General features: G+C 37.2%; 1 protein-coding gene across 1 annotated transcript in view; it reads right to left on the minus strand.

The window, feature by feature from the left end:
* The window catches only part of ACOX3 (acyl-CoA oxidase 3, pristanoyl), a 34,547-nt gene that overhangs the window by 17,685 nt on the left and 907 nt on the right, over positions 1-15,955 (minus strand). Inside the window, exons 2-7 of the mRNA XM_051798351.1 lie at positions 14,364-14,542; positions 12,577-12,810; positions 11,765-11,836; positions 10,997-11,086; positions 9,246-9,389; positions 8,341-8,429 (exon numbers count right to left, since the gene is read on the minus strand). Of these exons, the coding sequence (XP_051654311.1) occupies positions 8,341-8,429; positions 9,246-9,389; positions 10,997-11,086; positions 11,765-11,836; positions 12,577-12,810; positions 14,364-14,531 (797 nt within the window). The 5' untranslated portion in view covers positions 14,532-14,542. The remainder of the gene's footprint in view (positions 1-8,340; positions 8,430-9,245; positions 9,390-10,996; positions 11,087-11,764; positions 11,837-12,576; positions 12,811-14,363; positions 14,543-15,955) is intronic.

Raw genomic sequence — 15,955 nt, forward strand, 5'->3', positions numbered from 1 at the left:
GTTTCTCTGAGACAACACTACTTCATAACCAAAAAAAATTCAGAACTTCCAGAAAACTGATTTTCATATTTGTTAATATTTTCTCATATCACTGAAAATAAAAAATCTCATTCACGAAAGATCTTTTGGGTAAATTCACATTCTCTGCTCCCTATATCCCAAACAGAATCACAATTAAAACTGTATAACCAGCAGTATTTTTAAGCAATAGCATGCACCTTAGACAGAACTTGAGCTTTTAAATTATGACTACTCATTACTTTAATTACAGGAGAGTGTGCATGGCAAGGTTTAGGTCCCTGGTTTAGCGCTTTCTTTTCATAGTTGCTGTACATCCATAGAATTCCAAGAAGGTGTTTCCTCCTAGGACCTTATGATCCAAGCATAAGACAGGAAGCTACAAATGTGTTCAAAGAAGCAGTTTAGCTGACACTAACTACTGAAGAATACTTTCTTGACAGGATACCTGCCAGTCACAGCACACTGGCAGCTATTCAATAGCATTTTTTTTACAAGCCATTAGAGTAAATGAGAATTTTAAGAAGGAATCAGTGATCAAAGTAAGGGTGTCACTTGGATGTTTATAAAGGATCCCTCCAAGGTAGGAAAAGATGTGTGGAAGAAAGCAGTATTATTTTAAAAAGCTACCACATGGGTGATAAAAACTGGAATTATAAACCAGACTAAAGGAAGAGTTGACCTAATAGAGAGAGACAATATGATCTTCATGGCATAGATTAGGAAGAAATTTCAAAGGGTTCCAGTTCTTGAGCCTTCTCTTTGCAAATACCTATTTGGAACATGCTTAGCCTTGTGTGTGATGAATGGTAAGATCCATGGTAGTGATCATAGAATCATGAAGGATGGAAAAGATTGAGTCCAAACATTAACCCAGCACCACCGTGTTTACCATGTTCCCAAGTGTGACATCCACATGCCTTTTGAACACTTCCAGGGATGGTGATTCCACAACTTCCTGTGGTAGCCTGCTCCAATGCCTGAATACCGTTTCAGTGAAGAAATTTTTCCCAGCATCTAACCTAAAGCACCCCTGGTGCAACTTGAGCCCATTTCCTCTTGTCCTGTCACTTGTCATTTGATAGGTAACGACAATGAATAAGATGGCAAATTATCCAGTTGCTTTTTACATTGTAGTGATTTGTTCAATTCATTCAGCAAAGTTGTGCAGTTGTAGAAAATTGTTTATATTGACACGTGCTTGAGATTCAAGAGTTCATAAAAAGCAAATTCAAATCTGCTACTATGCAAATCCATACACCAATAACCTACTTTTAGGAAATTCAAGCCTACTCATATTGAATATGTGACAGATGAGTGCCAAACAAAACAGCTCTCAAAATGACCTAAACAGTTTTACCCACTTTCACCTGTTGTGATACAATCCCAAACAGTTAAATCTAGAGGAAATCTTTTGTTGGAAAGAGTGAAAAACATTTAAGGAAGTTTTATTATAATCTGTCTGACACAAATACAATGAAGCCAATTCTGTACCCCAAAGAAGATGGCTAAAAATTATTATGATTAAAAACTACATGTATACTCTTCTTAAATAATTTTTCTCGCAGGTAGTGAACCAGAATACGGAATTTCCTATTGTTATATAATAACCTATTTTCTTAAAATCAAAATGGATTCAAATAACAGGTTTTGAAAGTTTAGATTTTTTCCCTTGATATTATCCATTACAGATACGTTATTTACTTCTTTTCCTGCAAGTTGCTATAAGATATACAGATACACATATAAGATGGCAAAGACTTTAAGAAGCAAAAGAGAGTGGTAGAACTAGCAATTAAAAATCACACAGAAAATTCCCATGTGTAAAGAAATAAGATATTTTGCCTATAAGCACCAGTGTTGAAAATAAATGCAGAACCTTACAGGACTAGGCGTTTAGGCGACCTTGTGAGATCGCTGCCAACTGCTGCTATGCTCCTTCTCCAAGAACTTTGCTGTTGGGAATTGTTAGACATACTGGCCAATTTGAACTTGATATTGGAACATATTAAAAATAAATAGTAAGATTTAATGAAGTCAGTGATCACGTTTCTAATGGTTATTAACCTAGAAAGCATAGACTTGGCCCACATCTGTCAACGCATTTAGGGGAAAAATCTCCTTAAAGAATTGAAGGAATATCTTACAATAATGGAACTGTATACACAGTCATGGGGATATCATGTACCAGCAAGTTTGGAAAATGGTTAAATTTCACACAGTGATGACAAGACCAGAGGTTTGAAAGCTGCCCTACTTAGGGCCTCTTCAGTATAGCAAATAGTATGACTGAGATTAAGACCTCTCAGCAAGACAGACGGACAGGTGTCACTTGAAATACATATCACAGGGCTCTACAGCGATGTGCAATTTTGCATCATGAAACCACATATTTTAACACAGGTAAAAACTGTATCACACAGATTTCTACCTTGACCAGCTGAGCAGAGTGAAGTGCTATTCCAATAGTAGCATTCTTGTTTGGGTTCTTTGGCCAGTAGCTTAGGGAACATTTCAAGCTAAGTTAATCTTACTCTGACTTTAAATCATGCAATAGTAATTCAGCTGGTGTGCAGCAATGCTGATAAAAGAGGAGCAGCTGGAAAAGCTAGGAGCTCCTTTTGCCAGTACTAAATTAATAAGCTGTTACCTATAGCACAAATCGCTCAAACATGCTTTGGTGAATTTTAGACTCACTAAAATGCCTTTTCTGCCAGCTTTTGTTACTGACTATGTTAGAGATGGTGCAAGGACACCAGTCAGACTTTCAGCCAGAAACAGAAAACAGGTGAATGGTATTGGAAGGCTGTGAGTCAAGTGATGGCTGTTTATGAGATACAACAAACCTTGGGAATAATAACATTTCAGAGGTTTGGTGAAAAACTTTCAGAAGGAAAGAAAATAGCCAGATATTCCAGACTGAAATTCACAGAAAGGTTAGAGTTGAAAAGAGTTACAGAGAAACTGGGGAAAACTGCAAGGCAGTATTTTAGCTCTAGTTTCTACAATGAAGTCTCTAATCTAAGAATGAAGCTCTGTACAGTAATGCTGAATAGCATTGATAAAACAACATAGCATTTTATAGGGCTCCTAATCCACCTTGATAGACTTCATGAACACAAACAGATCCACTCATTCTAAAGTTCTTACAGATTAAGTGCCAGTCTTGCAAGGAGCTCTGGATGTGCAGACTCCTGCAACTGTGAAGAGCTGAGAGAGTTCTGCTAAGGAAGAAAAAAGGTTGTTTGAAGGTCGCTGCAGATGCGAGGCTGTATTTCTGTGCATGATAAAACAAATGTGTGACCAGATCTGCATCTACCTTTCCCCATTAGCACCACCAAGTGCCTTTCAGTGTGAATCAGAGATGGCTGTAGAATTGTGAGGCACATGAACACGACAAAGATGAGGGGATACAGCAGCACTCTCCAGCTATGTGACTACATCTTAGTAACGTGCACAGCACTGTAGGTACCCATATAGTGTCTAACCTTGACTACAACAAAAATCACTGTTTTGACTTAAACTGAAAACATGTAAGATGTGTTTGCAAACTACTTGGTTTCAACTATGAAAGCAGCACTTTTCACAAGGACTGAAGTATTGATGCTATATTCAGATAACGTAAATACAGGCACAGGCATTTTTAACATTTATTTTTCTTTTACAGCCATTTCATCATTATTGCAATTGTCTGTGACTTAGGTCAGAGGCTGTAAGTCAATAAAAAATGTTAAACAAGCCCAAACTTGTTTATTTGGGAAGCAAGACTGATTTCTACATTTGATTTCTTATTCATATTTCTGTAGTGTCCCTTTCCCTGTACTGAAACAGCCACTCTTGAGGCCTTGCAGTGAACCACACATGACAAATGATCTGGTTGAAGACAGCTAAAATTGTCTGGTGTTTTTTTTCAGGCAGTTCCAGTTCCCTAGCTGAGTCCCCTACAAAGCTACATAAAAATTCATCCCAGCACAAAGAAAAAGGCAGTATGGGAGCAGAAGCAAACAACCAAAAAAGCTGAGTACAGATATTATCTTCACCAAACTACTGTTTCAGATTGAAAGATGAAGCTCCAATGACTATTTAGACTTCAACTATGCATTACAGCTCTTATTTTCCTAGTGAAATAACTGCAACCATTGCAAAATCTAAATGAGAGTTAAGAGAATAAACACTAGGAGACAAAGACCTTTTGAAGGACTAGATTTTCATTTGTTCTGCCCTTAAACTAGCAGTAGCAGAATCATAATGTATTATTGGCAGTCATACTGAAGTAGTAACAAAGAAAAAAATATGAATTTACCATTTAAAATCGTCTGTAAAGGTTTGGAGGTTATGTGATGTATGCCATCTTTGTCAATATACAAGGAATTGTACTGAGGGCTTTCAGAGCCTGCTAACTCTTTCTACAAGGGGTTCTTTTACACCATTTACTGCATTTCTACCCAATAAATCCCCTCTACCCGTTTTCTCTTGGATATTTTGTTTTGTTTTCAGCATCCAGAAAACTAAATCTGGCCTCACTGATTGCTAGAAAATATGCTGAACATCTTAGCATGTTGTATACCTGCAGCCAGACATAACTGTACATGAAAGCTTGTTAAACAACTAATAAAAACCACCCATTTTCCAAAGTGCATTATTATAATGAGATCCAGTTAACAATTCTTCTTCCCCCAGAAAGATTGTTTTCTCCCCTACAAAAAATTCAGCTAATATGACAGCTTCATTTTACTAGTTCTTCCTTTATCATAAGTTTTGTCTGCTCATCAAACTCTATACATGGTATCAGTGGATAGAGCTGCACGAGTTCAGAACACATTTTATAAAGAGAAGCATAGTAAGCACCACTTCAGAAACACAATTATAGCTGATTTTCACCTTCCCCAGGTAGATTCAGATGGGCATTATTTCCATTTCTGGAGAGGGGTAAGAAGCAATTTATTGCTAGTTACAAATGGACATGAAATTGGTTCACCACCAGCCCAGTGTCAATCAATGACTGATGCACACTGCAGTAATGGGTACTTTTGGTAATGTTACATTAGCCAAGGGAGACACAAAAAAAAAAAAAAAACCAAAACCAAAAAGAAAACCCCCACAATATAGGAAAGAAACAGAAATGCACATCAGCACTTACCCAATATGTGCGTGTCACACACACTTCCCTTATACCTTTTATTGCAAAGCCCCCGAAATCCCAAAATCCAGGGATTTTTTCAGTGGTTGTTTTTTTCCCCTCAGCTACTTCCGTTTTGGGTTTGCAGTGAACAGCACATTTCAAAGACTAGTGCCAGAGCACTAGCAACAGGTGGACATTTTATTATCATAAAATAAAGACTGAAGCACTTGCAACCCCTGGTGGTAGTCTTGGTTTAATTTTGGTAACAAAACACAAAACCAGTCTAAACTCTCCATAAGAAAACCTGGAGTTCTATTTTTACCCACTTATGCATTGATCACATGAATTGTTGCAAATTTCAAAGAGAAAGAAAAATATTTTAAAATATTTTACAGTGATTTTGTCTTCTCTTTGTCAGGATAGTGAAGTTACAAAGAACTGTAAACCCCATGTGATTTTTGGATATTTGAATTATGAAACTATGAGAATTATTTGGAAAGACAGACTGAGAAATGGACTTACACTATGAAAATTTCACATTACTTATGAAATTCTTTCTGTTACTAGAAACATTACACTCTGCATTAGCAGGAAACCAGCTTTCAGTCAAACAACCCAAGAGATTAATTGTTTTCCAAAGTCAGAAGAGACAACTACAATCTCCTACCCTGTTCTCTTACATAGCATAAATCAATGGCATTTTCCAAGGAGGCTCTGGAATTTCTTCCCTGTGACCTTCATTAGTGTTCAGGAATTTAACTCTCTATATTCATATTGAAAATCATTAGCATAAATTTCTTGAAGCACAGGAACAAAATCAAACATCTCTGACAGAGATGGCAGACTCTGATCTTCACTCTGACCACATATCCTAAGTGTAACTACATGAAAATAGACCTGATTGACTGTTCATAGTAGTTGAACCAGGCTTCAAATATACATTCAAAAAACCTGGCAATGCATGCAGTAGAGACAGAGTCACAGCATAAGGGAATGTTTTCCCATCCCCACATACAACAGGCTTCTACACTGCAGGCTGTGCTTTCTCTGGGATATAAGATTACTAAAGAGTTAAGGAGAACACCTTGACAAGGCAGTGTCTGGTGAAATGTCTCTCTGTACATCTGGCATTTTGCAGATCATGCAACCAACAGTCCATTTTCTGGGGTGGCACAGCACCTACAAACAAATGCAGAACTCTGAAGCAACTCCCTCTCCAGTCCCCATCCAGACCTTTGTGTGCCTCTGAGAATCAATGTCTATAAGTCCTGACATTTTTGACAGTTCAGTGTGAGCAGGAAGGTCACAAAACAAAAATTAGTTCTCTAGTTCTTGTGAACAATTCTGGCTTCTTGCCTCAGAGCTCTCCAAATAGCTGAGGTAGTTCAGGAACACAGGCTCCTGGAGTTGTTAGCTGTATAAAGGGTATCTATTGGTAACCTTGGGCTCTCTTGTTCTTCTGTCTTAATCTGCAGGAGTTGTCTTAAGCTTTCTAATGCAGGGACTGTCTTAATGCATACTTAAGAGACACAGATCCATGACTGGGGTTCTTTAGGCACTGCTGCTAGAAGAAAATATTATTTTTTTAAAGAAATACAGGCAAAGGAAACAAGAAGATTAGAATGATTAGAAAATATGACTGCTTTAAATGACATATGATGTCATAGCTAAGATAAGGGACTCCACCCGACATTAAGATAAAAATTCATTGATATCTCTTATTTACATTTTATTATGTGGATTATAATTTTTGATTATTCAGTTAATTGTTTAAGAAATACTCTATTTTTCCCAGTAGATCAAAGGGAAAAAAGGATTTAAAACTATATACATTTTGAATTAATGTAAAAAGCACACAGTTCTTCCTTGTGCTGCACATAAAACTATGCTGCATGTTAAGAATGAACAGCAGTATTTGAACATTTCTACAGAAATATGTAGTTGAAGTACACTTAGATTGCTCAGGCCCATGTTACTGTGCCATCTGGTGGCTACTAGTTCGTAATGCAGAAGTGGGTAAAAATATGCCCCCAAACCCGAACCTCCCTCTTTTCCAGGCCTTTTCTCACATTTTTCCTCTATAAAACTTAATTTTCTTTTTTTTTAAATTTTTTGTATTTATTTCTTCTGTGTCTTCAGGAAACAGAGACTCAATGAGATTGAGCTACATAAACACAAATTTCAGTGCTATTTTTGCCACTACAGCATATCTGGGATAAAAGGAAGAGGCTGCTACAGGCAACAAACTACAGAAGGAGGACTTGTGACCTTCTGGAAAGACAGCCAAAGGCTGTCTTTAGGATTTTATACTTTACTGCAATGGTACGTTATGACGGACAATACATATATCTGTAATGAAATTAATCTACAGAAAGAGGTAAATTTAAGGCATAAAGCAGTGACACCTCTCCTTGTTATTTTAAGTTTCTGTCTTTACACAGAGCTATGTAACTAATACAAGAGTTTAAATAGTAATTTTTACATATTGACCATTTTAATGCAGAAATCTACTTCGATTTCCTCCCCATCAGACTCCTTTGGTTAGTAAAGTAGAGACACAGTAAGGCCATTGAAGCCCATGACTAAAAAATGGACCTCAGGTATTTTTTATTTCACACAGAGAATACAGAAAAAAAAAAAAAATAAACCAAGCCTTCTCCTTCTCTTCTGCAGTGACCAGGATTAGTCCAGAAATCTCACTGTTTAAAAAAGATACAGAGTTTCTCTACTGGGCCTTATTAATCTTACATCTTTACTAACAATATTGAGGAAAACAATTAGCCTTCTTGCAGGCTAGAAATCAACAGAGAAAATTACGGGCTTACACTCAGATGGGTACATAGGTTGATAAAGTTCTTTACTCAGAACTTACTGGAATGACTTTGTTGGGTTTTTTTTAATTATTACTGTTGCAGTGTGTGACTGAAAGACTGCTTTGGGATATTCACAGAATACTAGGGACAATTCACATTTTAAAAGGTTAGAGAAGCTGAAAGACTATGTATATTTAGATAGAAAATACTGAAATTCAACATTTTTCAGCCTGGGTCTTGTGTTATTTTTTTTTTGAGAAATACCAACAGTTTAAAACCAGTTGCCAACATCTAAGAAGTGAAGACCAAACTGACAAAGGCGGATATTTGCAACACTACATTATGATATAACTGAGAATGTTTCCTCCTTCAATTGGATTGACTTACCCATTATCCAACCCATTCTGCCCAATTTTCTTTCCTATGTCCCCTACCATCACACCTGGCATTGGTAGGAGAGTTTTTGTATCTCGAATCTGTACAGAAGTGAAACAAAACATTATTTCAGTTGTGGAACAATGAGAGTTATTGCCTGAACTTTTCAAACAATGAAAATATTTTCAACTTGCACTCTCTTATTAATGCTAAAGAAAGCTCTGTTTCTTACAAGCACGTAATCCTGGATATAGCCTGTACTTAACCAGGATATAGATCTTTTATTGAAAATTACTTTGGCAATGACACTAATTACACAACTGTGTTAAATATGCCTTAACATTAATGACTGCTGACAGACTAACACTGAAATTTTCTTCAGGTGTACACTGACACAGTAGGAATCAATGAAACTTTTATGTAACAATCACCTTTGAAATATTCCCCAATTCTGTAATAAATTCTGTTCAGTCTGCAACTAGTTCATTTTACTATGTACAACTTTTCTACTGCACTGCCATATTTTCTGATGCCTTTAACTCTAGAAACTGATTTCTGTGGCAGAAGCTTGCACATTTCATATAAATCAGCCCATAGCACTGGCAGACATAAATCACCTTAAGCCTCATGCAAGACTTTCAGGACTTCATATAACATAGGTGAGTTCTAACTACATAAGTACCATGATCGTCTGGACACTTTTCAGCTCTTTGGTATCTTTCAGAATTCTTTGCAGAAAACTGACAGTCTAAAACTGGCTGTACAACCATCGCAAAATCAGCGAACACTTAAAAACTTGTTACAATTGCAATAAACTGTGACGGCATGAAATAAACAATCTGCAGGTCAGATATAAATAAAGCACAACAGAAAGTCTGTTGTGAAAGAAAAAAGGACTGGTACTATTTCTACCCTACCTGTACAAGAAAAGAATGCAATCCTTGGCACTGTCCATCAGGAGTATAGAGCTGGGCGTACAAAACTGCGTGAGTGGCATGTTTTCCCATATTACCAACCCAGAACTTTGCAGCTTCAAAGTCAGGTGTATTGATGACAAATTCCTGTAGCCAGGAAAGAAAAAAAAAATTATATACATCATAAAATTCAGCACACAGGTATTTTGGGTAGTTTTTTTTTTCATTACCCTGATAATGCTTTGAATGCTTTGAAAACCTTCGTTAACTGCCAGGATTTTATTCTGTAATGCACTCCAACAAAAAACATGTCTCTTACTGTATTCAGCTTTGGAGAGTTAGGAAAAAAATTACAGTTTAGAAAGTTCATTATCTCACCGTAAAGCCTAAAATTCACCCTTTTTATTTGCTCATTTAAGCACCTAAAAAAAAATAAAGCAGACTGATGGACTCAGAAGCATTTCCTAGACCTTGGCTTAAACCGAGCTGTGAGCTCAAGAGAGCGACTGTGAGGGCTGTTCCAGCTGTGAGGGCTGAAGCCTATGCAGGGACCACCTCCTCCTTACACAGTTTTGTACAGAATGAAAGCCTGGCTAATAGTGTGAAAGGCAGCACACTTCTCAGTTTGGACAAATGGGGGACCACAAGTCGTCAGAATTCTGAAGAATACTTGCATCCTGAAAGCTAGACATTGCATGCTTTCTGGATGTAAAAGAAACCTGAACTCGGGAGCTTCATGATCTGATCAAATAATTAGTCATTTCAGTCACTTTTACTGCAGTGCACTCAGCACCAGCTTAAAACTCAATTTATTTAAATGGAACTTCTCATGCTGCTGGTCTCACAAGCTTAGTTTGTTTGTGTTTTTTTTTTCTGGAAAGAGATCTAATTGTCCATGTTGCATAAATGCTAACTGAACTGCTTGTATGTGAAAAAATAGACTGAAATGTTGTCCTACTGCAGAATATAAAATCTCACATTTCAAATCTATGATTCTCATTTCTCATTACAGTGAAGCCACTTCATGATGTGCCATTGTTTGCTTGCAGCAATAGTGCTCAGTTCTGTATATTACAGTGCAATAATGCCACAGTCTTTGGGGGAGATGAGAATACCTTCTTGGGACATTAAATAATACACTTTAAATTCTACGTGTCATGAACCAAGCATGTAGATGACAAAGAGTGAGAAAAAGTTGTAAAAGCCTTCTTTCAACTTCTATTTTCTTCTCTCTTAATGTAAAACTATAATGAATTCTAATCATTTACCAAGAAAATCCTAGGACAATGAATTTATTTCTGCAGTAGTGTTGATAGTAAGCACTATTCTAATGGAAAAAGGAGTTTATTCTTTTCTTTTTTGGGTCTGTTTGACAGTCTTCTTATATCTTTTTTTGTCTTTCTCATCCTAAGAAATAATCCTTATCTTTGTATAAAAAGCCTTAATATTTAAAGACAAAAGACAATTTAATCTGCACATTCAACTAATTCCTTAAGAGACACAACAAAGGAAAAGGCTTCTATCCTTATTTCATATCACAACCAGAAGAGAAAGCAAGAAAACAGGAACTGTTATTGTTTAACTATAAACAATGGGTTTAAGAATTTATAATAACGTAAATGTATCACGACTTTTTTTAAATTTGAACTTGATTCTTTCTTGTTAATCAAAAGAAATCCCTGAATCACTCTGTTCTGTTAGTGAATAATAGAGCTTAACATTGTCAAACATTACTCTGTGCATTAAGGACTAACCTGAGTGTTCTGATCAAATGTGGCAGTAGTTCGTATGGCTTTGGTATTGGTTCCATGGCTGAGCTCAGTCAGAGCAAAACATCCAAAAATCTAAATAAGGAGATACGAGGCACAGTTCAAGACCACCTTATTACAGTAGTTAAAACTGTGAGACTTTCAAATGATTGCAATAAAAGAGTAACAAAAGAAGCTCAGTTTGGGTGCACTCAGTATATTTATCTTGCAATATCAAAGAGGGTCTGGCCAGACAATGAACACTGCCCACATGGCCTAGACTGGAGAAACTCCAGTGTAGGACTGGAACCTCCTGTATCAGACAGGCTGCACTTATTCTGCAGGATACAGTCCTGAGTCTCCACTGGACTCCATATGGTGTTTCTCCGGCATTAAAACATTATTATTTTCCATTTTAGAGCATCAGAATGGAATTTTTATGGCATCATGGTAAGGGTATGGACATCCTGGTAGGACACTCTCAAATGACCGGAGAGAGACTAAGCTGGTGTAGTGTCATTTGTGCTGCCTTCTGGAAGAAGTCCCCAGACTTTGTCTGCATGTTAACTTGGACAGTCTAAAAGAGATCCAGGAAGTGGTTTAGCAGCCAGTAGTGAGGATGGTCAGAGCTCAGTGCTTGAATCTGCTCCACGGTCTTTTCTTTTGGTATTTAGAAGTACTTAGGTATGTACAAAGATAGAAATAACAAAAAGCTGCAAGTGGTGACACGGTTCCGAAGGTGCCCACTTCTCACAAGTCATTTAAAAAAATTACCTCCATTCTATAAGCTTGTTTCAAAATGTGTGCAAACCTCTTATAAGCACTCATGATTGCACCTGGAAATATCTGTAAAAACAGAGAATTATGAATTAAATCAGTGGCCCGTGATGGAAAGCACAAATTGCAAATGATTTGTAATAGTGATGGACAGTAAAGAGACCAGGGAAAGTGGGCTGTACAGTAAAGTACACTTAGATTATAGTTGGGAGAGGTAAGGTAGGATTTCATCTTGTCAAGGCCCCTTTACAGAAGACTAAAGTTATCACAGCTCTAACCTGTTCAAGCCTCCATTGCAAACACTTAAAAATGCTTTCTACTTGTCCTTAATGATGGCCCCTTGACTAAAGCAAAACCTAAAGACTATTCCAGTTCATTTTACTGCAAATGGATTAGGAACTGTTTTCCTAGATGGATATTCACATAACAAAATATAATTCCTGGATCCCCCTCTTCCATCTGAATAGTAATAATTACTTAATTCAACTGATATTATTTGACCAGCTATGTTGAGTATCCTGAGAGACTCCTCTGGGAAGCAACTGATTAACAGAATCCAGCCACTGATGTCAGCGAGAAACTTTACACTGGTTTCCATTCCTTCTGGATTCTGACCTTAATCAAGACACTGGGGTTTAGGCAAGGGAGTTTCTGATACTTGATACTTCTAAACAGCTGAAGTTTAATTCATTATTGAAAATAAAGGACTAGGGAAAGATATAACTTTAATAAAATAGGCATAAAGCCTACAATATTAGAAGTTACTGAAATTCAAATATACACCTCTATACCCCTTGACTTGTACTTACACCGCTATGTATGACAAATTGGAGACTTGGAGACCAATCATACATTCCTATACAGAGCACCATATTAAAGAACTTTAATGGGTTCTCTATGATCTCTTGTGGAGGAAGAAAATCATACTCAAAGAGCCTTTTACAGCGCAGAAATGTCAGCTCTTGATATTTCTCACGGCACAAATCTTCTCCAGGATGACGTGCAAAGAGAGGATCACTTTCCAGAGCAGAGAAGATTCTGTTCTTGAGGGCAAAAAAAATGACACGAGAATGTTAATTTAAAAGCATTAAAAAAACTAGTTAATTCTTCTAGGATAATACGGAACCTCAAACTACAATAATTTGATAAAAGGTGTAAATTTATAAAGCAAAAACTCCAGAGGATTAAAAAATATATTTAAATGGTCTGTCATTATATATGAAAGCTCATGAAGCTAAATTTTATGAAAGCTCCTTCATCATGAAGTAATAATGATTCACTGATTCGCTCTGAATGTACGAGAACAGTATGGTAAAACTTACTTGCTTTTTATAACAGCTTCTTTATTTCAATATATGAAGCTGCTGGCAGGATCTAAAGGGCAACATCCCTCAACCTGAGGACAAAGGTAAAACTCCAGGGAGTACGTTCAGTTAGAAATATGCCGTGATGGTAAAGCCATTAAGCTACGACAACTGCTCTGTTCCCAGATGAAAGCAGAAATGTACTCCATTTAATGGAACCATCATATGCAGCCACTCAATACAGGAATGTGCAACTTTTAATGTTTTACTTTGGATCTTTTTTTCCATTAGATGATATACTATGGCACTTTTTTACCTCAGATCTGTGTCTTCAAGAAATCCACATCTTAATTGTCTTTCATGTAATTTAGAAAAAAAAAATTGCAGTGCCTTAGGCGAAATCTTTTAAAATGTTTTTGAAGTCCTTTCCTTCTCTCTGAAGAGAATGACACAATAAGAAGGAAGAAAACCAGACTCCTTGTACTTTCCTTTGAAAAGCAGGGTCATTCCTTCTCCCTGGATGCACAACACTATATGCCCACAAGCTTTGAAACTCCCTCAGATACAGAGTACTTGTGTTCTTTCTATGCTCTTACCAGTCAGATGCAGAAAAAGGCCTTTTGATTTCTCTGATCTACCTGCTAGGATTTTAATAATTATGGTGAACATTCAAAATTAGCTTAAATCCATATAACTTTACACCACCTTCAAAAAAGCTAGCTCTTTCTCCTCTTACATCTCCAAGTCATGCATTTCCACACCATCTTTTGTGCTGCAGTTAATCTCTTTTTTTCGGTAGGGTTAGCTTTCAGCGAGGTAGACATGCTAATCTGCCCAACTGCAACATCACATAAGCATTAATGCAAGCACAGAAGGTTGTAGGAAATTATGTCAGGTGAAAGACAGACAGAAATACTATGTTTGACAGTGGCTTGAACTTAGCTCCACTTAAGTGCCTTGCAAAACCATGGGATAAATGACTTAATGCAAACAGTAAAGAAATATGGTAGAATATAGTTCTTTCTCAGTTTGAAATGAACACTTAAGTTCTGTAATGTAGCACCTGCTGGTCTCCCCTATACTGATGTTTAGTAATTAAATGAGCCTTATGAGACAGCAAAGTAGGTTGCTTAAAAGTTCATCTCTGTTCTGAAAACTGGATAAGGAAGGCCAGTTTCTTCATGCTCCCTGTTTACTGAGTATTATTAACTACTCTTCCTTTGAAAATCACATACTTGCTTCTACTGATATCTCCAGAAGTAAAACATGTTTACAGTTCTTGCAAAGTTTACCTTTAGTTGGATGATATCTTCTCCATCTAGTAACACTGCCATCTCTTTCCAGTTGAAGGAAGCTTTCTTACGGTATCTGCAAAGCGGGCCTTTGGGTAAATCTGGGAGCAAACTGTCCCACGAATTTTGGTTGCCAGTGGCTTCTTTCTGATTGGGTGTGGATGCCATTGTTGGCTAAACTGCAATCAAATGAGAAAAGATAAAATCACGAACTGAAGTTGATTTTTAATAATAAAAAGAAATCAAAAGGGTTGTTAATTAAATCCATAGACTTCTTTAAATGTATGTGTACAGCAGAGCAGAGCCAACTAAAAGCTTGTCCCTTCCTTTTTCTGATTCAACTGACTTGATACAAAGTAAGAAAAAATGCCTTTGATCAAATGTAAATGAATGTCTTTGTTACTAGAACATGAGCTAAATATGAAACAGGGACACTATTGGTTAATATTGTGTAGTAAGAAAGGGGTCGATAAAAGACCCAGGCAAGAAAATACCATGTCTTAAATAGCAAAAGCAGTAAGTCCCCACAAAGTCTTCTGGCACCTTGCTGTGTGCATCTATGGGTCATGCAAGAGCACTGCAAAACTGCACAGGTGCTGCAGGATTTCTTTACCAGTTAGTACAACCACACTGGTTTAGGAGAGAAGGAACACCTCCCTTTTCGTTAGAACCTGGCCTAAAGGAGTAAAGGCTGATAGCTCTGCTGCTTACAGAAGCTGGTGTCAGAGGGCCCTCTGCTGCTCATGGCACACCAAACAATTCCTGCCACCAGACAGCAGAGATCTCTGTCATACTTGTAAAGTGCAAAAATCATCGGACAGGGGAGCAGAATCTGGCCATGTTCTAACAAGGAAACTGTCTGGAAAGCAATTCAAAAGTACAGGTAGGACATCCAGCTGCAGGGCTGTCCAAGGGCTCCATGTGGACTTTGAACATTAAAGTACAGAAACCACTAGTTCAGTCATATGCTTTTTCCATCACATTTTTTCCCTCATCATCTTGTTATACCTCTTTGCTACAGCTTCAACCTTATCCTTTCATGGAGGACATCCCCTAGTTGTGGACAGTACAAACATAGCAGAAGAGGACTGCAGGATAGTATTTCTGCATGTGACTTCCAAATCAGCTTTACGAAGGTGCAGCTCCAGTACTGAACAATAGGTTTGGAAAGAAACGAGAGGTGGGAGGAAAGAAGGGCAATGAGAAAGTGTTTCAACCTGCAGCCAAATAAATAGGTATACCACTTTTAACTGGAAAACAGGTAAATCAGGCAGAAGTTCAAGGCTTCTGACTCATAACAGAGAAAAAGATTATGTTGAGATATTGCAGGTACTGCATCTAACTTTACTGACATTGCAAATCAGTGAGATTGCCCATATGAGAAAAAATAATAAATAAAATAATAAAAAAAAGGATCCTGTACTTAAATCCGACTTTACACAATGTTTTAGTATAATCTGGCTCCAAGCAAACAGTTTCAAAACTAACTAGGAAACCAAAACAGGCGGTTACAATAGGAAAGTAACAAAGCACTGCCCTAAAGAATATCCTCGGTGTTGATTTCAGCCTTGTCCTGATATGTCGAAATGCGT

The sequence above is a fragment of the Manacus candei genome, unplaced genomic scaffold, assembly GCF_025592945.1.
Source record: "Manacus candei isolate 608988 ecotype Guabito, Panama unplaced genomic scaffold, ASM2559294v1 h1tg000048l, whole genome shotgun sequence".
NCBI lineage: Eukaryota > Metazoa > Chordata > Aves > Passeriformes > Pipridae > Manacus > Manacus candei.